Source organism: Lissotriton helveticus, chromosome 3_1 (assembly GCF_964261635.1).
Source record: "Lissotriton helveticus chromosome 3_1, aLisHel1.1, whole genome shotgun sequence".
NCBI lineage: Eukaryota > Metazoa > Chordata > Amphibia > Caudata > Salamandridae > Lissotriton > Lissotriton helveticus.
The window spans coordinates 289885216-289908975 of NC_136061.1; the positions used below are offsets into that span (position 1 = coordinate 289885216).

A 23760-nucleotide genomic window follows, 5' to 3' on the forward strand; every position below is an offset into this window, starting at 1 on the left:
GCCACCAGCTGCTGTTACAGCTCGATAATTCTGTACCAAATAGAAGCACCTCGGTTTTGTCCCCCATTAAGTTTTAGAAAATTCTGGCCGATCTAGTCTGCCACTGCCAACATACATAGCGAGAAATTATCTACTATGGAGCAGGAATTCTTAGGGATTGACACCATGATCTGTATCGTCAGCATAAGACCATACCTTCAGCCCAAATGCCTGGTTTATGGCCACAAGGGGGTCACATGAGGACTAAAGAGCATGGGGATTAACGAAGAGCCTTGTGGCACTACTCATGAAAGAGAAAATACCGGAGTAGAAGTGCTGTAGCTTCAACCTCTGAGAACGATCTGCAAAGAAAGAAGGCAGGAGGGCCAGGGCTTGATGAGCAATGGCCAGGGCTTGATGAGCAATGGCCAGGGCTTGATGAGCAATACCCATGTCTTGACGTTTCCTCACATTTCAAAAGCCCATTGGAGTGTCAGCGTGCCAAAGTGTCGCTAGTTGGAACACTGAGCATGGAGAGGCTGTGGAGTTCCGGGCAAAGCTGCCGACCTTGGAGCTGAGGAACCAGGTTTAAGTCTCAGCGCGGGTTCAACATCCTGTAGTTATGGGCAAATATTGCACCCTGCACAACCTTGATGTGGTCTCACCACATTAGTGAGGCATTCGTAGTAATGGTTACCTATGGAAGACTTTGCCACTCCACTGTAGAAGGGAAGCTTGAATAGAGTGCTGCACCAATACTAGATTTTCCAAGTGAACCTCTGTTTGTGAACACTGCCTCACTCTTGAAAGGACCACACATGCGGTCATGCGTATGGCAGAAATTACTGCCAGACATTGTGGCCACCCTTGGGACAGTAGTGACCTCAAAAGGGTAGAACTATGAACTGGTGTTGTTGTCCACTTATTATAAAGCAGATGTACTGGTTGGGACTTGGATGAATGGGAATGGGAATTAGGATCCCTTGAGGTAGAGGGCTTCCAAGTAGTTCCTCTTCATCACAGATTAACTTCCTAAAGGATAGAAAGACATTTTTAGTCCTAGGATTGAAGTCAAGCAGGCTGGAACCAAAGGCGCTTGTTAACCACATTCATCGGTGCAATACCAAATAAAACAGCAGAAAACAAATGATCTGAGGAATCTTCATCTTGGTGCTTTGTGAGCTAGGGGCGCAAGAACAGACCTTGTGATTTGAAAACAAAGAAAAACTTATTTTAGACATTGGTGCCCACACTAGCAGGCAAAAGTATGCAGAGCGCAAGTATCCACAACACATGCTACGTACAGTACATTTCATAGATGGTCTCTTTTCCTTTGTTTTGTAATCTCTACATGGCCAGACCATCATTTTAGCACAATATGCAAGAAGTATATTTGTTCTATATTCCAAAGCCTTTGCTATGCATACTGTTTGTTCAGCATAATGACTTCTGGTCCTCCAAACAGCATAATATGCTCACCTCATGTTAATCACTGGAAGCAATTTTGTTTGTGACAGTACCAAAAAAGTTTAAGCATACTTTGAAACCTCAACTCAAAAATGACGTTGAGATCTAGGAGAAACAACCTAATCAATCATTCTCCTAACGAATGCAAACAAAGAATCCTGTTCACTTCAATTCTCTTCTCGAAAAACAATTAAGAAATGCTGTGTCTGGTGGGAACTTAACTACAGATTCTTGACTAGGAATATTACCAGGCAGAAGACTGGATCTGGATATTTTTGGGCGATGCCTCATATTCGCAGGTAGATCAAGTTTAATGGCTCGGCATAACTTCATACCACCCTAGAAAGTGTTGGCGCAGGATCCCCTGAGCGTGGACATCAGTTCCTTAATCTTTATTATTTTGCATGCTCTAACACAGAATTGCAGGACACAGGGTACCAAAATCAAACTTGGAACCTTATTACGATAAGACGTCCAGTGCACAAAAAGGGAAGGCCATGAGGAACGAATAGTTTCTTACCTGTCGGTGTAGTTTTGCAGCTTGAAGATCTTTCTGGATTCACTATGCTGTGCATATTCCGCAATCTGGTGGTTGGGTCCGGATTCGTAGTCTTTTTTCTCTTTTTTTTTGTAGCCCAGGTGGGCGTCGACGTCCCACCATTTGGTGTCCCTTCGGTGACGTCGGCGTGCTTCCGGCGGAAGCTACCACCCTTGGGCGCCATCTTTGGATTCTTTTTTCTGTCTTTTTTCTTGTTTGTCTTTGTAGTGAATCCATGGCTATGTTTGTTAATCGTTTTTTCAACGTAATTCTTTTCACGTATCTTTTCACGTATCTTCTAAGTTTCAACTTTCCTTCTTTCTATGTGTTTCCACCTTCTTCTCCAGCCTCATCTTTCTGGCAGAGGCGGGTGGGTTCGCTAGTGAATCCAGAAAGATCTTCAAGCTGCAAAACTACACCGACAGGTAAGAAACTATTCGTTTTGCAGCTTGAATCTTTCTGGATTCACTATGCTGTGCATAGATTTTGTAGCGGTTTTCCTCACTTTTGTGGCGGTTGGGTGGAAGATGAGCGTTGGTTGTTGAATATATGTTGAAGCACTTTGTCCTACTTGTGCTTCTTTGTTCATCTGTACATCCACGCAATAGTGCTTAGTGAAAGTGTGCACTGAAGCCCATGTTGCCGCAAGGCATATGTCCTGGATTGGTGTGTTGGCCAGAAAAGCAATTGTTGCTCCTTTCTTCCTGGTGGAGTGGGCCTGTGCCCCTCCAGTTAGCTCCTGGCCAGCTTGTTTGTGGCAGAATTGTATTGTCTGTGCGATCCATCGCGCTATGGTGTTTTTAGTCACTGGTTTGCCCATGTAACTGTTTGCAAAGGATACGAAGAACTGTTTTGGTTTCCTGTGTTCCTTCGTTCTTTCAATGTAGTGCATCACAGCCCTTCTAGCGTCTAGGGTGTGGAGTGACCTCTCTGCGCTTGTAGTGGGGTTTTGGAAGAAGCTAGGGATCTGAATACTCTGATTCATGTGGAACCTTGACACCACCTGTGGCATGAAGTGTGGGTCTGTTCTCATCACGACCCTGTCACTGTGTATCTGGATGTAGGGTTCTTGCAGTGTGAGTGCCTGCAGTTCGCTCACCCTCCGTAGCGAGGTGATTGCGACCAGAAAGGCAGTCTTCATTGTTAACATTTGCAGTGATGCTTTGTGGATGGGTTCGAAAGGTGCTTTCATGAGCTCCGTCAGTACCACATTTAGGTTCCATGCCGGTGGCGGCATTCTTTTTGGCGGCGCTATTCTTTTAGCTCCTTCCAGGAATCTTTTTACGACTTGGGATGTGAAAAAGCTTCTCCCTGTTTCTCCTCTTGTGTATGCCACAATCGCTGCCAGGTGCACCCTCAGCGAGGATGAGCTTAGCTTAGCCTTAATTAGGTGCGTGAGGTACCTTAGCACAGTGGATTCCTTGGTCAGTTTCCTTTGGAGCTGTTTCTTGCAACACCATTGAGTGAATCTTTTCCATTTTTCCCCATAGCACTTGCGAGTGCTGGGCCTTCTTGCCTTCCGTAGCACCCGCAGGGTGCTCTCTGGTAGTTTTAGGTGTGCGAATTCTAAGTCCTCAGGAGCCAGGCTGAGAGGTTGAGGCTCTCTGGCTCTGGGTGTAGGATTTCTCCGTTTTCCATGGAGAGTAGGTCTCTTCTTTTTGAGAACTTGTGTTGTGGCCCCTGCGCCATCTCCATTATCTGCGAAAACCAGGTCTATCTGGCCCATTGTTGTGCCACCAGGATGAGCGTCATGTTGCTCTTCATGCATTTGTTGAGAACCCTCGGGATCAGTGGTATCGGGGGGAAAAGCGTAGGCAAATGTTTTTGACCAGCTTATCCATAGGGCATTCCCCTGGGACAGTGCCTCTGGTTGCCTGGATGCAAAGTATTGGCATTTTGCATTCCGGTGTGTTGCAAATAGGTCTATTGTTGGGGTGCCCCACTTCCTGAATAGTCTCTCTGTTTCCTGACTGTTGAGTTCCCACTCGTGGGACGCTGAAGTCTGCCCGCTTCTACATTGTCCTTCCCTGGTAGGTGTATGGCTAGCAAGTCTATTTTTAGTGGTATAGCCCATTTCCAGATCTCCTGTGCCAAGTTTGACAGAGGGAACGATTGAATTCCCCCCTGTTTGTTTATATAAAACATCGTTGTGGTGTGGTCTGTTTGTATTAGCACCTTCTGGTTGTACAGGTGTTTCTGAAAGGCCTTGAGGGCTAGCAACACAGTTTTCAGTTCCAGGTAGTTGATGTGCCTAACTGCATCTGTAGGGCTCCACAGACCCCTCACTCTGAGCCTGTTCATGTGTGCGCCCCACCCCCTCTGGGATGCGTCTGTGGTGATGGTCACTGTTGGGTCCGGTGGTGTTAGAGGTTTCCCTTCTGTTATTCTCTCCTTGGTCCACCACCTTATCTCTTCCTGCACCCTGTGCGTTACAACCACTAGATCCTCCCAACTTCCTGTAGCTTGTGACCATTGTTGTTGCAGCCACTCTTGGAGTGGTCTCATTTGCAGGCGTACATTGGGGACCAGGTGTATGCATGATGCCATCATCCCCAAGATCTTGCTCACAGTCCTCACTGTCAGAGCTCGCCGCTTCTGGTAGTGACGTTTCTCCCTCAACAGACTGAGCGTTCTCTTCTCGCTCGGTAGGACTCTGCATTGGACGGTGTCGATCTGGGCTCCCAGGAAGATCTTCACCTGCTCTGGTTCCATCAAGCATTTTCCCCAGTGTATGGAGAAACCCAGGTTTGTTAGCGTTCTTGTCACCTGTTCTGCATGCTCTTTGCATGTCCTGTAACAGCTTGCCTTTACCAGCCAGTCGTCGAGGTAGGGGTACACGTGTATCCCCATTCTTCTTAGATGTGCGGCCACTGCTGCGAGGCATTTGGTGAACACCCTTGGTGCGGATTTTAGGCTGAACGCCAGGGTCGTGAATTGGTAGTGATCCTGGTTTACTGAGAACCTTAGCATGTGCTTGTGCTGCCTGTTCATGGGGATGTGCAGGTACGCATCTTTGAGGTCTATTGTAGACAGGAAGTCCCCTGCTTTTATTTGTGGGATGACCTCTTGTAGGGACGTCATTTTGAATTTTTGAGTTTTGACGTTTTTGTTCAGGAACCGTAGGTCCAGGATGGGTCTTAGACTTTCGTCCACTTTTGGCACTAGGAAGTAGTTTGAGTACACTCCCTTGTTCCGTTCTTTGAAAGGAACTCGTTCGCTGGCCGCTTTGAGGAGCAGTTCTTGGGCTTCCTCTTGCAGTAGTTGCAGCTCTTTCCCCCCCCCCCCCCCCCGAGTGCTGTCTTTTCTTTGGTTTTCTGTTTGGTGGCCTCTTTTCTAATTCTATGCAGTATCCGTACTGCATGATATTGAGTATCCACTTGTCTGTTGTTATTTTGCTCCACTCCTGGAGAAAAAATCTCAATCTTCCTCCTACCGGTGTTACATGTTCCTTTGTGTCTTGTTTGTGTAGCCCTCTCCACTTTGTTTTCCCGTGCTCCTCCCCCGGAGGGTTTGGGTGGTGGGGCACCTTCTCTCGTCTGAAGTCACTTAGAGGGGGGTTGTTCACCGCCTCTCCTTCTTTGGCCTCGTCCATTTCCTCTTGACCGAAAGGACTGGCCCCTGCTTTGGTAGTTCCAGCCTGCCTCTGCTGGCCCTGGTTGTCACTCTGTTGCCCCTGGTGGAAACTTTGGTGAGAATCTCCTCGCTGATTTCCACCTCTGCCGTTCGGCCTCCGTGTAGGAGTGCCCCTTCTCATCCCTCTGAACTGCAGGGCCCCCATGGACCTTGCCGTCTCGTTGTCTTTCTTCAGTTGGGTGAGCTTATCTTCTGTGGAGAAGTGTGGCTCACTGGTTAGAGGAGGCAGACCCTGAAGCAGAGGTCAGACCCGGGACCAGGGTTCAATTCCCGACGCGGCAGGGTCTTGAGCTCAAATATCCACGGACTCGATAATTCTCGTTTCGGTGCCTACTCTAATCACGGGTTCACACTCTGCAGCTCTGGGCATTAGCCTGCTTAATCTCCACTACGGGCCCCCCCGCGGCGGGATGCCTGGCTTTCACCTTGGGGAAGCCAGGACGGGTTCCCAAGGCAAGCGCCGAGATGCCTACGGGTAATAGAGCGCTATATAAGAACGCATAATAATAATAATAATAATAATCATCATCATCAACTGGGGCTCCGAACAGTGTTTCACCGTTGAAGGGTGTGTTCAGGATGTTGTTCTGAACCTCAGCCTTGAATCCTGAGCCAGGCTTGCCTTCTTTCTGTGATGCCTATAGCCATCAGTCTGCTGGATGTTTCTGCCCCATCCAAGGCTGTCTTCAGGCACGAATTGGAGATGCTCTTCCCCTCTTCCACATGGTGTGATGCCCTCTCACAGTATTGTTCCGGAAGGTGCTTGAGCAACTGTCCCATCTCCTCCCAGTGCTAGTATTGATGCCTATTCAGGAGGGCGTTGGAATTCGCCATCCGCCAGTGCGTTGCGGCGTTCCTCTCAATCTTCCTGCCAGTTAGATCCATCCTCCTGCTTTCCTTGTCAGGTGGGGGTCCAGACGTTGTTGGGACGTTTGCCCTTTTCCTGGCTGTTGCAGCGATTATAGAATCTGCTGTGACGGATAACTTGATGTAAGCTGGGTCTTGGGAGGAGAATTTGTATTTCTTCTCCGTCCTCGGCGTTACTGATCTGCATGTAGCCGGGTCCTTGAAGGCTTCCTTCCCCTGGTCTGTGATACTCTTGAGCATGGTCAGGAACTGGCTTCTTGTCTGTATGGGGAGCAATGTCTCGAGCAGGAAGTATGCTTCTGGCTTCTCCTCTTCCATCTTAACCCCATAGGCTGCTGCCGCCTTTCTTACCACCTCATTGTATGCCCCAATGTCATCCGGTGGTGAAGGCCTCGAGGGGTATGTTTTCACCGCCTCCTCTGGGTTTTCGGCCTCGATGTCCTGCCATTCCTGGTCTTGGGCCGTCGAGGAACCTGAGCCGTAGCTTGACTGCTGTTCCCCGTAATCCCCTTCTGTATAGTAGAGGTCTTCCTCCTCTTTGTGCTCCGAAGGTTCTGGGGTTTTCGGCGGCTCTTCGACGTCGAACTCCTCGGGCTCCTGTACCTCAGCGACGGTCGTTGCCGGCTTCGAGGGGATCTTGTAGCTTCTCATTTTTTCATCGAAATCCTTCCTTCTCTGAAGGATGTTTTCCATTTCGGCCTCGAGCCTCTTTCTCTTTCTCTGCATCTCAGCGGCCTGTTCATCGTCGAGCGTTTCGGCTGCCCTTTTCGGCGGCGCCGTCGACGTCGAAGCTTTCTTTGGCTCCTTTTCTTTCGACGTCGAAGTTGAAGTCGAGGTCGAAGGCCCTCTTTCGGGTGCTTGCTTCGATGACCTTTGCTTTTCGCTGGTCTTCTGCCGCCGGGAGTCCTTCTCGGAGGATCCGCTGGGCTCTTTTTCGGAGGATGCAGCTTCGGTCGTCGATTTGTTCGACGCCGGTGCTCCTTTCGAGGCTTTGGGCTCAGACTTATGAGAGTCTGCCTCTGGTTTTGGAGGCCCTGTGGGAGTTTGGGGTCATAGACTCTCCTACCTTTTCAGGCGTTTTCTTATCGGTCTCAGCGACCGTGAAGTCATCTGGGCCTTCGGCGATGTTGTCCTCGTCGTCTGTGGAGAGGCCAAGTTCATAAAGCGTTGGGGCTTGGCCCTTGCCCTGCATCGTGTGATGAGCCGTCCTCTGTCTTTCTCGAACTCGGAGTGTCTTCGGCTTGAAGACGGAGCAGGCGTTGCAGTCTCTGCTCTCGTGGTCGATAGGTAGGCAGAGGTTGCAGACTGGGTGCTGGTCCTTCTGTGCGAACTTGTGTTGGCAGTTCTTGCAGAATTTAAAGGGCGTCTTGTACATCCCTGCGCTCAGGGGGCCCCCTGTGTGTGCATTCCTCAAAGTACGTCGAAGATTGAGATTTTCTCCTTTCTTCGTCGTCTCCTCTCTAAAGGTCCTCTTCTCCCGATCTTCTCAGGTCTTCTCGGTTGAAGATTTGCAGTATGCATTTGACAATCCACCTAGCTATCCCAGATTTTGATATGGGGTTACCTTTATGTGGTGGTGAAAAAGACACAAAAAGTTGTTTAGTTTTATGAAAAGTTTGTGTCCTTTCAATCTAGTAAAGCAATGCTCTTTTGACACCTAAGGTGTGAAGAGCTCTTTCTGCGACTGTTTGTGGCTGCGGGAAAAATACTGGCAGCTCAACAGACCGATTTAGATGGAAGGGTGAAATAACTTTTGGAAGGAATTTAGAATTAGTACGGAGAACCACTTTATTATGGTGCATTTGCAGAAAGGGTTCTTGAATGGTGAATGCTTGTAGTTCACTAACTCTTCTGAGAGAAGTAATAGCTACTAGGAAAGCTACTTTCCAAGTTAGGAATTGCAATTCACATTTATGTAACGGTTCAAAGGGATGTCCCATTAACCGTGTGAGAACAATGTTTAAATTCCACACTGTTGAAGGTAGTGTTCTGGGAGGGATTATTCTTTTGAGTCCTTCCATAAAAGCCTTTATGGCAGGCACTCTAAAAAGAGATAGATGTTGTCTATTTTGTAAGTATGCTGCAATGGCAGCAAGGTGCAGTCTGATAGACGTGTACGCTAAATTACACTTTTGAAGGTGTAATAGGTATCCTATGATGTGTTGAATAGACACATCCAAAGTATTGATGTGGTTGTTTTGACAGTATATTACAAACCGTTTCCACTTAGCTGCATAACATGCTCTAGAGGTGAGACGTCTAGCTTCTTTAATAACATTCATACATTCTGGAGGGAGGTTAAGGTTACCAAACTCTGACTTCAGGAGCCAGATCGCTAGGTTGAGCTGGGCTGGGTCCGGGTGTCTGATCTCTCCATGGTTCTGCGTTAATAAGCGTGGAGACAGGCTTAGTTTCTGGTGTGGTACCATAGAGAGTTGCAGCAGCCTGGTGTACCACGCTTGTCTGGCCCAAGTTGGAGCAACTAGAATGAGTCTTAGGGAATGTTGCTGTAGTTTGGGTACTAGTAACGGAAATAGTGGGAGAGGAGGAAAAGCATACGCAAATTTTACGAACCAGTTCATCCATATCGCATTGCCTTTGGACAGCGGGTGTGGATATCTGGCGGCGAAGTTTGAGCATTTTGCGTTTTCGTGGGTGGCGAAGAGGTCTATCTGAGGTTGGCCCCACAGTTGAAAGAACGGTTGAAGAACTTGCGGATGAAGTTCCCATTCGTGGATCTGCTGTGTCTGTTGACTTAGCAGATCTGCTATGTTGTTTTGTACTCCTGGAACTTGTTGGGATAAGAGGTAGATCTTTAGTGGTTTAGCGTGTGTCCCCCCTTGTTTGTTTATGAGTAAATGGCTGTCATATGGTCTGTGCGGACTAAGACAGTTGCCTGATACTTGCTTTTGGAATGCTTTTAGGGCTAGAAATACAGCTAATATCTCCAAGTGGTTGATGTGGAGTAACTTTTGTTGCGGTGTCCACCTGCCTTGCATGGTGTGATGCAGTAGGTGAGCTCCCCAGCCGGAGAGCGATGCGTCCGCTTTCATGATTATTTGAGGAACTGGCTCTAGAAACAGTCAGTCTTTTGAAAGGTTTTTGGTGCTCAACCATTGCAGAGAGCGATGAGTCCGACTGTCTACCAACACTAGGTCTGTTAATTGACCGTGAACCAGGTTCCATTGTTGTGTTAAGCACTTTGAAGTGGACGCACTTGTAATCTTGCGTGAGGTACTATGAATATGCAAGATACCATCATTCCTATGAGCTGCATGAACACTCAAGCTGGAAGAGTGCGTTTCAGTTTGAATTTTGTTAGGAGAGTTTGTACACTTGTTATCCTGGCTGGAGAGGGATAGGCTAGTGTTAATTGGGTGTTTATTGTAGCGCCGAGATATTGTTGTACATGTGACGGTTGCAGATGTGACGGTGTGATTTACTGTGAATCCCAAGTCGTGGAGCAGTTGAATTGTGGCATGAGTGTGTTGTACACACTGGCTGTATGAGCTGGCTTTTATGAGCCAGTCGTCTAGATATGGGAAGACGTGGATATGCGGTCTTAAGTGTGCTGCTACTACTGCTAGGCATTTGGTAAACACCCTTGGTGCTGTTGTGACTCCGAATGCTGACCGTCTAGTACAAATCTGAGATATTTTCTGTGCGCTGTTTGGATAGGAATGTGGAAGTAGGCATCCTTGAGATCTAGAGTGATAAGGTAGTCATTTTGTAAAAAGAGTGGAAGGACCTGCTGGAGTGTGACCATATGAAAGTGGTCTGATTGTATGGACATGTTTAAGGGTCTGAGGTCTAAAATAGGCCTCAGAGATCCGTCCTTTGGATCTAAGAAATACAGGGAGTATTCTCCTTTGTTTTGCTGATGCAGTGGAACTATTTCTATTGCATTTTTCTGCAGGAGGATATAACCTCCTGTCTGAGCAGTATAAAATGTTCTTGTGACATTGGATTGTGTTTGGGTGGCATGTTTGGGTGGGGTAGATGTTAGTTCGAGACACTAACCTGATTGAATTATTTGAAGCACCCACCTGTCTGATGTGATGTTTTCCCAGGCTGGTAGGTATTGTTGTAGTCTTCCCCCGACAGGAGTGGAATGGGGCAGGGGAAGGGGAGGGAAGTCATTGGGCAGGGGTGGAGGCAGAGCGGGAGTTGTTTTTACCTCTGCCCTTATTGTTGTTACCTCTGTAACCACCCCTTTGGTAGCCCCTACTATAGGTGGACTGTGTGGGAGCTCTGTAAGAGGTCCAGGGTGTATCTGAAGAGTATCCCCTGGTGGCGCCTCTGTAAGATGAGTGGCGAAATGAGCGCCTAGGAGCCTGTGACTGCAAGGCTCCCATAGATTTGGATGCATCGGTATCCTTTTTCATCTTTTCAAGGGATAAGTCTACATTAGGTCCGAATAAGTGTTGCTCATCAAAGGGCTGGTTAAGTATGGCACTTTGGACTACAGGTTTGAACCCTGAAATGCATAGCCATGCGTGTCTACGTAACAGAACACTGGTATTAATTGCTCTGGAGGCAGTGTCTGCTGCATCTAGTGCACAACGAATAGAAGTGTTTGTAATATTTTTCCCTTCTTGGATAAAGCTCATTTGCTCTGTCTTTATATCTATCGGGGAGGTGCTGCATTAATGATTCTAATTCATTGTAATGTGCCCTGTCATATCTTGCAAATAATGCTTGTGTATTGGCAATACGCCACATGTTTGCTGCCCGAGACACAGTTCTTTTACCGGATGCGTCAAGGAGCTTAAATACATTATCCGGTGGGGGAGCTTCACCTGATGTTTGTGAATTTTCTCTTTTGCGTGCATTAGAGACCACAAGAGAGTCTATTGGTGCTGGGCCTTTAATATATGCTGGATCTGAAGGGGCAACTTTATATTTTTCCTCTATTCGTGGGTTGATGACCCAAGCTTTAACTGGGTCTTTGAAGACTTCTGGAGCATGCTTAATAACTCCCTTAGGCATGGGTAAAATGGACGAGGACCTTTGTGCGTTATCAAAGGTATCCATTAGGAAGTTTTCTACTACAGGGTCAGTACGTAGGCCAACCCCATGGTATTGTGCAGCCCTGTGGACTAGCTGATTAAATCCCAGTGTCTTTTGGTGGGGAAGCCCTAGAGGGATATATGTCGTCTTGAAGGACGTAGGGACGTCTGGGGTATTGTAATTATTCCACGGGTCAGGTGAACCCGGAGAAATAGAGTGATCTAGTGGCTCACTATCTGCACTACCCCCTGTGTCATCAGAGCCATCATCCCTGTTGTCATCATCTGGTATGATAGAAGATGTAGGGGAGTTCTGTGGCAGGGGATGAGGCAGTGATTGAGGATGGGGAGGATGAGGAGAAAGAATCCTTAGAGGAGAGGTAGCAATGTCCTCCTTCTTTGGATGAGGAGCCGGTGTAGATGTATCCAGTGGTCCTTTTTTTTTAACTAAGAGTTACTCGACCAGTGTTTGGATGTGCAGGGTCTGGATGAAATAAGTCCTCTGCAGGAGGCAGATCTTTTGGTGCGGAGGGGTTTCTCAGCGCCGAGCTGGGAGCTTCTTTTGTCTTTGAAGCTTGTTGTTTGGCAGTGTCTTTAGCCGGAGAAGTATGAGTCTTCTTCGGCTCCGATGGTTTTGTTGGCTCTGGTGGCTTTTTCGGCTCCGAAGCGGCTTTGCTTGGAAACGATCTTGATTTCGGTGCAGAGGGGCTAACACTGGGCTTCGATGCCGTTTCGAGGCCGGCGCGGAGGCTAATGATGTCTTTTTCGGTGCCATTAGGTGTGCGCCGGCACCGTGGGCAGGCAGACTCGAGCCCGAGACGCCAGAAGGCTTAGTGAGCTTCTTAGCAGAGCCCGAAGGTGGGGCAGTAGAAGCAGTTTCCCGGTGTGCGCCCGAGGACGAGGGTGTGAACGAAGCCTTTTTTGAATGTGTCGAGGAAGGGTCGGGGTCGACTGTCTTACTTACGACCCGCTGTGCTGGAGTGATGTCCTCTACTTGCTACTTCGGAGTCCTCGGCTCGGAGTTGCTGTCGACGCCATGATGTTGTTCTGGGACGTCGAAGCCCTCTTGGAAGATGTCGTCTGGAATCGGAACTGATGAATAAGCCATTGTTCTCATAACTCTTCGGTCCCGGATCGTCTTCTTGGAGCCGAAAGAGGCACAAGTGGAACAGCTGGTGAGGATTGCACGCCAAAGGAAATCAGTTCCAACACGGAGCGCTGGAAACACATCTGAGCCTGGTGGTGGAAAAAAACAATCTGGGGATGGAGTCGATGCCCATGGCCAGTATGATCCAAAGGAGGAGTCACCTATCCTGTGACTTCCAAAGACTTTCTAGAACAAAAGCAAACTGCAAACATCCGGGCCCAACACTAGGTGGCAATCTATGCACAGTGTGTAATCTGCAGCTCATATCCCTCGAACACAGTGTTCCTGGCCCACACAGAACTCCACAAAAAACCTTTGGGACTGCAGGACTGGTACGCTTCCTGTACCATCCAGATTCATGGGTCCATGGCAGATAGTATCTGAGCAAGCATTAGAATTTGTGTTTTCTAAAAAGGAATTTAACAGGCAGTGGGTCAAGTATAGGCCTGAGGCCCATCCTTTTTAGGTGATGAGAAAGCAGCAGGGCCAGTGCTCGCTCAATGACATCCTTGGAGCGTTTAAGATTTACCTTCTGCATTAGGATGGTCAAGTACTCCTCCGAAGTTCATTTTGGTGTGGGAGGAAGATATAATGTAGAGGAAATGAAGGAAAGGGCGTTGCCCCTTTAAATGATCTCGAACAATTTGTCTGGTGCAATGGATCTCCAACTGTGGAGGGAATGTAGAATGCTACCTCTTCCACGGGCATGGCATGAGCTGCTAAGTGCAAGTTTAAGAGGTTTGGCAGCCACTACAGCTAGGGCATGGGAATTGGAAGATTACAGACCTTGCAAGTTTAAGAGGTTTGGCAGCCACTACAGCTAGGGCATGGGAATTGGAAGATTACAGACCTTGCTGCCCTGAGGGGAGTCTCACACCCCAAAAAGTGCACTGTCTGCTGAACCATTGGTTGGAAAGGTTGATGGTGCCTATAGTCTAGTCACCGCATTCTCCAATCACCAATCTCTGATTTGCTTAATTGATGGGGGAAATGTTTTAACTGGCACCAAAGAGTATAGAGAATCTGCTTCCCCCTACCAAAGAGTCTGGCACAGCATCATATCTTCAGAAAATCCGGTCAACCTCATCCATGGATGCCCTCTAAGCATGGCATTGTTGACAACAGTCATGCGAAGGCATTTGGTAGAATCCCAGCTCCCACAAGGATTACATGTTTTGCTGCACCAGGACCATCATGAGTTGCTTGAGCTACAGAATGTCTTAGGCCTCTGCACCACCAGCAATATTTCAAACCATACCCCACAGAGATTGCATGTACCAGCCCACTAAACAAACCATATTTATGGTCCTAAGAGCAAGGATTACAAAAGAATGTGTTTCGTTTTTTTTAACCAACAGATTTAATCCTGCACTAACACCTTCGGTGCTCATGACTAGCTCAGCTCCTCATGAGGCACAGTGGTGCTGTGCGACCGCCACGGCGCTCCCACGCGGGGATAATCCCCCTGCTGTGCTGAGCATTCTTAAACGGGCATGCTCATGACGAGCTCAGCCCCCCCCCCACAGCGGGGGGAATTAGCCCCGCGGCGAAGGGGCTAATATTACATAATTAATTGCGCCGACTACAATCTGTATGAAAGACCACACATTTGGTATTGCCAGACTCCAGACCTTTACTGCGACATAGCCTTTGTTTGAGTTTTGGCATTTGTTTACCATGTCAAAAATAAAAAATAAACAATTGAGCAAAAAATTTTGGGGAATAAGAACAAAAGTTACTTACCTGTAATCTGTGGTTCTCCAGTATTGGTATCTTTCATAGATTCACGTGCCTGAATCATTCCCCGTCGAAGTGGGAGTCCCACGGTACATAAAACAAGCAATGCCTCCTCTCACCACGCGCCGCGTGATTAAAAGTGTGAGAGATAAAAGGACGTTCTCACCTACCACTGTCCTCCCCCCTGCGCCACGTCACCTTAAAGTAGCACCAGTCCGAGTCACACCATTGGACTGGGTGAAGAACCTGGCTCGGGTCACACATTGGACATGACATGTTGCTAGCTCAGTGGGTTGAGATCTGTGTATAATCGGTAGGTCAAGGCTCCAGTCCCAGTAACATCGTAGAGTGGATTAACATACGAGACATACAAACAAACCGACAGTCACACAATCTTGTTCCAGTAAGTTAGCTTGGCGTTTTAATAAATCTGCTGCAGGGCATAGGGTGCAAATTACAGGTGCCAGGTTCCAATGCTAATAAAATAGCTCACTGGGTTTGGGCACCTGTCATATGGGTCTTTGTTTAACCTTCAAAATAGAGGTTCAAATTCAAGTAAACCCTGTAACCTTCAATAGGCAGATTACATGGCCAGATAACTGTAACAGGTGCATTACATCTGAGTTACCTGTGTGACACTAGGAGGTCAAAGATTTGAGTCCCAGTGAAACAAACTTCCCCTCACTTCCGTGCAAGGACAATACAGTGCGTGCAGTTTGAGTCGTAATTGCTTTTATTTTATGACATAATAAAAATAATTTACTGCTGTCACTTTAATCGTATGTGCATTATTATAGTGCGCGTCACCGAGAAGACGGATACAAATAAAGCGGTGCAATGTTGCTACTTAGACACCCAGCCTTTGCTGTCACAATGTGCGGGCTGGAGAGGGAATAGTTTCTGCCAGCGAAGATGCCAAACAACCTTTGTTTGAATCTCAGGACACACATGAACCTGTAGTTGGGAGCGAACTATCGAAGGAACTGTACACGCATGGTTTCGTGTTTGTGTTTGCACTGTAAAATGTTGTACAGGAGCGGCAGACACACAATACATGTTTTAATTATTAGCATTGCTCGGTCCGGTGGTCTTCACTCTGCACAGACCTTTATGCTATGCTTTATTCCAGAATATGCCAGATTCAAGACACTCGAATGTTCTGCAGCAACGAGAAATGAAGGGAGAATGGAGAAGATTTGCCCAGGGGCACACAGTTAGATCACATGGCGAAGCAATGCAGTTTAAAAATAAGGCATGCTCTATTTCCAGCTAACAGATCAGCTCCATGGCAGATATTCAAAGTGTTTGGCGCGGGATGAAATCCGAAAAATTAATTTTGTATCATATTAGTGCATACGTTTTGCGTTGTCTGTCCGGATTAATACGGATGGCCCCAGAAGGATGGTGCGAAAAGATTTTAGGGCCAGGAAGATGGCCAGCAATTCTAGGAGGTTGATATGCCACGTCCGCTGCTGGAGGTTCCACTTGCCGCTGACCGTCAGCCCTTGAAGGTGTGTTCCCCACCCCTCGAGGGATGCGTCCGTGGTGATGACTAAACTTGGAGCATCTACTAGGAATGCACAGCCTGCTGCCACATTCCTTTTGCAAGTCCACCAGTGTAAATCTTCTCACATCCGGGGAGTGATATGAATGAGATCAAAGGACCCCGAAACCTGTAACCATTGGTTGTTGAGCTCCTCTTGCAGGGGTCTCATTCTGAGACGGCAGTTGGGGACTAAAGGAATGCAGGAAGAAAGCATCCTCAGAAATTATTTGAACTACCGGACTGAAACGCACCTTTTTGATCGCAATAGGTGGGCAAAGCTGCAAATCCTTTGTTGCCTTTCATTTGAGACAAATGCCTGTGCCAGTTGAGTGTCTAACGTGGCTCCCACGAACGTCTTTCTTTGCGATGGGACGAGATGAGACTTGTTGAAATTGATGGAGAGGCTCAGAGATTGGAAGAGGGACAAACATCTCTGAATGTGGGCTTTCGCAATAGTGAAAGAATTCGCCTTTATAAGGCAGTCGTCTAGATACGGAAAAATTTGGATCCCCTCCAGACGAAGGTGTGCGGCCACTTGTGCTAGAACCTTGGTAAACACACAGGGTGCTGAACGTAGTACGATAGGAAGGACTTTTAACTGCAAGTCCCCGCCAGCCACTCTGAACCGCAAGAATTTTCTGTCTGGGTAGAATTGGTACATGTAAATATGAGTCTTGGAGGTAGACGGTGGCAATGTGATCCCCCGCAGAGAGGAGTTGGAGGATTTCTTTAAGCGTCAACATCCGGAAGGATAACTTTTTAAAGTATTTATTGAGGGAGCGAAGATCTAGAATGGGGCGCCATTCTCCCGATTTTTTCTTCATCAGGAAAGATCTTGAAAAGAATCCAGATCTTTTTTGTAATTGAGGGACCATTTCGATCACTATTTCATAGCATCAGATTTTTCTGGGAAAAAAGCTACTTGAGATGAGCTGGAGGTGGGCCTTTAGGAGGACAGTTTGGAGGAATCTTTATGAACTCTAGAACATGGCCTCTGACCACAATGTCCAGTACCCATTTGCCTCATGTTATAGCAGACAAATTTTAGTAGGTAGGAGGTAGAACAGGTGGCAGTTATCACTGTTTTTAGACGTATCCTTTCAGCGGTAGGAGGGCTTTATCTTATTCTGTAAAAAGGAGGTATGTGGTCGTCTGTAGGACTGTTGGCGTTGAGACGAGTAACGTTGGTTACTTTGATAAGATTGGTATGACCCTTGATGGTTAGAACCTCCACGACCTGAAAAGGATCCACGGCCCTTAGTGCCACGAAAGGGTGGCTTCTGAAACTGGAGAGTACCGAGAGATCTTGCTGTCTGTATCCTTCTTGATGGCCTTAAGGGCCTCATCCACATGCTGGCCAAAAAGTGATTCGCCATCAAACGGCATATCAATTATTTTTGACAGAACCTCCTGGCGAAAAGATGTATATTTCAGTCAGCCTTGCCGCCGTAGTACCGCAGCACCTGCTAGTGGTCTAAAACCTGTAGATGCAACATCCACGGCCAAATCTATGATTTCAGCAGAGATACGTTCTTCTTGCAGGATCTTTAGAGCTTCCGATTTAGATGGCTCAGGCAACATATTGATGAAGGGAGAAATGTCCAACCATATCGGTCTGTCGTATCAGCCTAAAATGGCCAGAGAATTAGCAGCACGGACCGTCGTCGCCGCCATGGTGGAAACCTTTCTTCCAATAGGGTCCAATCTTCTGCCATCTCGATTCGGAAGAGCTGTAACCGGAGAGGATAGGTTTTTTGCTCGTTGTTGCGCTGCTTGGGCAATACCAGAGTCAGCTTTTGGTTGACCTATGAGGCATGCAGGCAAATTGTCTGGTGCCTCATTTTTTGATGAGGCCGGGCAGGACCGCAGGAACAGAGGCAGGAGCTTTCATGACCTTCAATCCCTCTTGCAAAATGAAGTCAATGATTGGAATAGTCCATATCTGTTTCCTCGGCTGATCTTTGAAGTCGCATAAGAAACAGCCATCCTTCTTTATTTCCATAGGTAGGAGCAACTTTTGTGTTGCCCTTTCCATAAGAAGATGAAAACCACCGATGTAAAAATGGAGAATTGATGGGAGCCGGAGTTGAAGGAGACTGAGTTTGTATCTGGTAATCGTCCCACTCCGTAATGAGCGATCTGTCGTCCAATTCTGCTTCCTCCCTATCGTCGTCCGAGGTGTGAGCATCATGAGAATGATGAGAATGCACCGGAGAAGGTGGTCTGGGTGACCTCAATGCAGAAGAGGAAGTTTGAGGAAAAGGTGTTGGTGGAACAGACAAAGCCGATTCAGATGGAGGGAAACTGCGATAATCATCCAACATGAACTGTAAATTATTTAACGGAGCCAAAGGCATTTGTGCCGTAGGGATTGCATCTGGTGCTGGACCAACAGTCTCTGGGGAAGGATTATCATCCTGATCCTCCTTGTGATATTTAATAATTAATTCTGAAGGGCTCCTGGCAGTTTGAAATCAGTCATCCTCTTCGGATTCCTCATCATCCTCTCCATAATCCAGCAGCTGTTCAGGTAACTCCAGAGGTACCTTAGCTGGGGAAATATGAAGTGAAGAGAGGGCCTCCAATGAAGATCCACATCTATGCAGCAAGGAAGATGCTGTTGTCAATGGAGGAAAGTGCGCAGACGTCGTAGACTGTGTAGAAGGTGCCGTGGCTGTAGACGCTGACCAAACCTGCAACGCTGTGCAAGATGATAATTGTAGCGTCGACGAGGGAGCCGTCAACGAGGCTGGTGTCAAGGAGGTAGTCGACGACGAGGCCGCCTTCGATGACGAGGCCGCCTTCGATGACGAGGCCGCCTTCTAATATTCGCTGTCGAAGGAGCGTCGGTAGTAGATTTCAATTTCTTAGTCGACGAGATTGGCTTGACGGAGACGGATACCAGCATCGACGGTGATGATGCAGACATGATCATCTGAGGTCTCGACGACAAGAAGGTCGTAGTCGTCGTAGCGTTGACGGTAGGCTTCGTCGACAACGATGTCGTCGTCGAAGGAACTTTTCTGAGGTAAATCCTTCTCAGAAACTCGTTTTGAAGTCAGAGACTTCGCAGTTTTTCTCGGGGCGTAGTAGGCAGAGGCTTAGCCTTAAGAAGGTGTAGGAGCCTTTTTTGAGGTGGAGGGCAATTCAGTACCCTTAGAGGTGTGTTTTTTCAACACCTTAGCCCCAGGAGAAGAGAAGTCCTCCTCAGCAATCCTCTTCCTAGAGGACATAGTTATGCCAGAGGCAACACTCCCCACATCAGATAAAGGGTTGTCTTGATCTTTAATCTTCTATAGCCACAGAAGTAGACGTCCTTCTCTGTCTCTGAGGGTTTTTTGAGGGAAGGTTCTACAGATCTTGCAGTCTCTAATCTGGTGATCAGGATACAAGCAATAAATGCACTTCTTGTAAGGGGCCTCAGAAAACAGCCGGAGCTTCCCACAAGACTCACAAGGTCAAAAGAGATTTCTTAGATGAAGACATCATGAAATGAAGAATTCCTGAAGGAAATTGAAAAGTACTGAGTAGAGCTCAGGGACACTCCCTTCACACGACATGCGGTAGAAAATCTGAGAGCCTGAGCCACTGAGGAGAACATTCTGGAGGGTGCTGTCGCCTGATTGGCTGCAGTTCGGACTGTATATAATGACTTTGACAAGTCAAAATGTGGAAGTTTTTTTCTTTTTTAGCTTCTGACTTATTTACTTCCTGGTTCTATGTTATCTATGTTATGGTTATAATGTGCATAATTATTGCTTTTTTATGTACCGTGGGACTCCCACTCCGACAACGGGGAATGATTAAGGCATGTGAATCTATGACAGATACCCCAATACTGGAGAACTCAAAGTATCTTCACATTTTTCATTATATCTTCAATTGCAATAAGATATTTATGCAGGATTTGCAACAATACATATCCCTGATTGTGCCAAGAAATGTTTTCATGGGAGCACAATGAGACCGAAGATATACATGCATTTAAAAAAAAGCCAGTTAGGATTTTTTTTTTCTTAAAACCTCAGTCACAGCAGAAAAGTACCCAGAATTGAAATGTTAAAAATTGTAAGGGTTTCGAACCCTTACAAAAAATTAAAGCCTGTGAAACTATGAAGGATATAAGGCTAAAAAATACCTGTGTTTTCTGCTGGGTTTCCATCCTGGGTGGGAAGTTAGCATGGCTTTTCAATGGCTACGTTTATTGAAGTTGCATTTTCAACCCAAGCACCTCAAGAAAAGGCGTTACAGGTTTTTTTTTCAAAAATGAAAATGTACCTATAAAACATGCATGGCTCATGACCATCGAGGTCCTTTGGTGGGGAACTATGCTGCCAAACAAAAAACATCCACAAATGTAACAACCTTGGGCTTTAACTTATTGAACGTTCACATGTATACAGTTAAGCATAAAGGTGGCAAAAATAATGAATACACTATTACCTCGCATAGTCCAGAGAAAAAAACAAAGTTTGAACCTGCAGTTCGAATTGTGGGTTTTGGGTCAACATACAGAGCCACGGTTATGCACTGATCAGTAATCTATTTTCAACATTTGACTAAGCAGCATAATAGTTTAGGTCCAATCATGTTGTGGAACTATACACAAGATGGCAAACCACAGACTGATGTAGCAAAAAAAAAAAAAAAAAGTTGCAATCAGATTTCTTTAGTCTAGGAAAATGTCTAAATAAATCAATTAGAAAAGAATTATATTGCACATTTTGAACCATTTTAGTTTTAGAAAGTAGACATAACTGTATTAAAGAAAAGGACTTACTCTGTAACAGAGGTCACACTCTCCGGCCCTACTGGATCTTCTCTGAATTTATCACTTGGGAGTGATGGTGGGAGAAATTCCACGTCTTTCCTCTTCGGAACCTTGTAATACTTCCAAGTGGCATCTAATTCATCCTCCAAATGCACTGCGGTACCAACATATACAGTTGGTTCAAGTACTTCTGAGAAAGGAGGGTGAAAAGATTGGGGTAAACCATCTACTCTGTCCTCCATTGCCTTTGACGGTAGCAAAGGATCTGGAGTTGGCATTTGATAGAAATGCTGGCTCTGAGGTGTTGACGGGTTTTTAATGGCTTCTGCTCCTTCATCACTGCCATCACAAGGGTGTGGACTAAGAGGAGGAGGCTGGGGCGAGTTTGCCATCTCTGTGCCATGCATTTGAGGAGTCTTTGCTACATCATTAGTTCGAATAGTGGAATATTGTCCCCGACTGTCCTGTGACCGAATTCCAAGTCTCTGAGAGGCTGATTCTGCTTCAAGTGCATTTTCTTCGCTCACAGATGCGCGATGATGAAAAGGAGTTGGAGGCCGTTTCTGAGGCTTGTCACCTTTTTCTAGCTTCTCATTTGTCTTGTGCTTTGGAGCAGCCTGCTGTGGCTGATTTACAGGTAGTGGCTGCCCTAGCATACCAGGATTTCTCAGTTTCAGACCTTTGTGCCTGAAAGAACAAAATACAGGTTATTTTATCACTGTCGGATACACTCTGCACATTGTAAAGTTCCACATACTACACTAAGTCTCATCCCCCAGCTGTCTTGTCCATTACTTTCTCAATCTTTCACTTCTAGCTGAAATTATAAATAGCTTTCTAGACTGAGCATTCGCTCTTATACCATCTTTTCCCTCGCTGCTACGACCTACTTAAAACAAAGGAATCGAATAATAACCCTGTCCCACTGTCAAACCCAATTTGGGGTGCAGGGCTACTAGCAAAATGGGGGTTATAGGCATGGACACTTGATTGTGCAGTGGGAGAGGGGTAGTACGGGTGACTAAATGATGAAACAGGAAAAAACTAATTATGCAGAATATTTGGGATATATGGCAAAAACAAAAAAAGCAGTGTGGGCTACTCTGTGGTAGCACTAGTATAATATACACTTACTGAAAGCTCAACGGCTTTCCACCCCACTGCCAAGGAATCGTCGTATAAACACGATATTCATAAATAACCAAACCAGGAGCGCTCTGCATCTTTGTAATATATAATTCCTGTTTATGGAACATTACATATAACAGTACCAAACAAATTCATTCGATCAACCCCAATTCCATGGGGAACATTTATATCACATGAAGTCACGTATTCCTTTTGAAAATTCTTCATTTTCTTGGTATTCTTTATAGTAATAAGTTAATCAGCCCAGCCAACGCGTTTCGTCCATGCGGCCTTCATCAGGGTTTGATTTATGTGTGGAAATCCATGTATCCCTTAATAATTGAAGCCTCAGTGCAGCACTGTGTATTCTCTCATATAGTAGTCAGAACATTCAATTCTCCTTATAAATCTAATATTAGGCAAGTAGTAATTGGATTCAATTATTATACGTCATCAAAAGACTGTCACACCAATAAATGTAATCCTCCCGATAGGATTCGTATCACAAAACATCAACAAATTATCCAGCATCGTCTTCGCGATTCCAAAAATGCCATTTTGGGGTAGTATTAATTATTTTGTCTTTTTGTTTACACTTAACACTGCCTGGGTGCCTAGGCATAGGTTGTACCTCATTCCTACCAGTTTAACAACTAGATATCTCCAAATAAGCAACAGAAAGATGACCAGTCAAATTTTGCAAGGGGCCTTCGACTGCACACCAACATTCTTTTTTTTTATTGAATATAACTTTTGAACTGTTTAAGCTAGAAGGAATATGCTACTTACCAGTATGCATCTGTTCTTGGCATGTAGGGCTGCTGACATTCATATCTGTGCATAGATCGCCGCCTAGTGTTGGGTTCGGATGATGGCACATTGTTGTCCTGGAAGAGTCTTCTAAGTATCACGCGATAGGTGGCTCCTCCCCTGGACTACAGTGCGCATGGGCATCCTCTCCATCCTCAGATTGTTTTTCGCCATTGTGGCAGAGATGGAGTATAGTACAGTAAGATGTCCATGAAAAGAATGAATGCTACAGCTGCGACAGGCACCGGGGAGGTGGGTGGGCGATATGAATGTCAGCAGCCCTACATGCCAAGAACAGATGCATAACGGTAAGTAGCATATTCCGTTCAAGGCATGTGGGCTGCTGAATTCATATCTGTGCATAGAATGTATAGCAGTATCTCCCTTAGCGGTGGTTGCCCTTGCCAGCTGCAGCAGTCTGGGAAAGAGTTTTGAGAACAGCCCGACCTACAGCAGCTTGCTGTTTGTAATGTACATCTACACAATAGTGTTTGGTAAATGTATGTATGGTTGACCATGTGGCTGCTCTACAAATTTCGTGTAAAGGAATATTTCCTAGGAAAGCCATGGATGCCCCTAGCTTGCGTGTAGAATGCGCCCTAGGGGGAACTGGTAAGGTGCGTTTTGCTTTCAAATAACATATCTGAATGCACTTAACGATCCATCTGGCTATGCCTGATTTTGAAATAGGGTTACCTTTGTGTTGCGGTGAAAAAGCAACAAACAACTGTTTTGTCTTTCAAAATGCCTTAGTTCTATCTATATAGTATAGCAGAGCTCTCTTGACATCTAGAGTATGCAAAGCCCTTTCAGCTACTGTCTGCGGATTTTGAAAGAACACCGGCAGTTCTATTGTTTGATTTATATGAAAATGGGATACCACTTTTGGCATGAATTTAGGGTTTGTTCTGAGAACAACTCTATTTGCATGTACTTGAATGTATGGCTCTTGAATAGTTAGGGCTTGCAGCTCATTAACTCTCCTAAGTGAAGTAATGGCAATAAGGAAAGCCACCTTCCAAGTAAGAAACTATCTCGCATGAGTGTAGTGGCTCAAAAGGTGGTCCCATAAGTCTGGTTAAAACGATGTTTAGATTCCAGACTGGTGAAGGTGGGTGTGTTGGAGGA

The 23760-nt window shown here is 46.3% G+C and overlaps 1 protein-coding gene across 1 annotated transcript in view; it reads right to left on the reverse strand.

Moving 5' to 3' along the window:
* MED13 (mediator complex subunit 13) overlaps positions 1-23760 on the reverse strand; it is a 1439203-nt gene that overhangs the window by 995751 nt on the left and 419692 nt on the right. The window contains exon 9 of the mRNA XM_078679821.1: positions 20704-21381. Within this exon, the coding sequence (XP_078535947.1) occupies positions 20704-21381 (678 nt within the window). The remainder of the gene's footprint in view (positions 1-20703; positions 21382-23760) is intronic.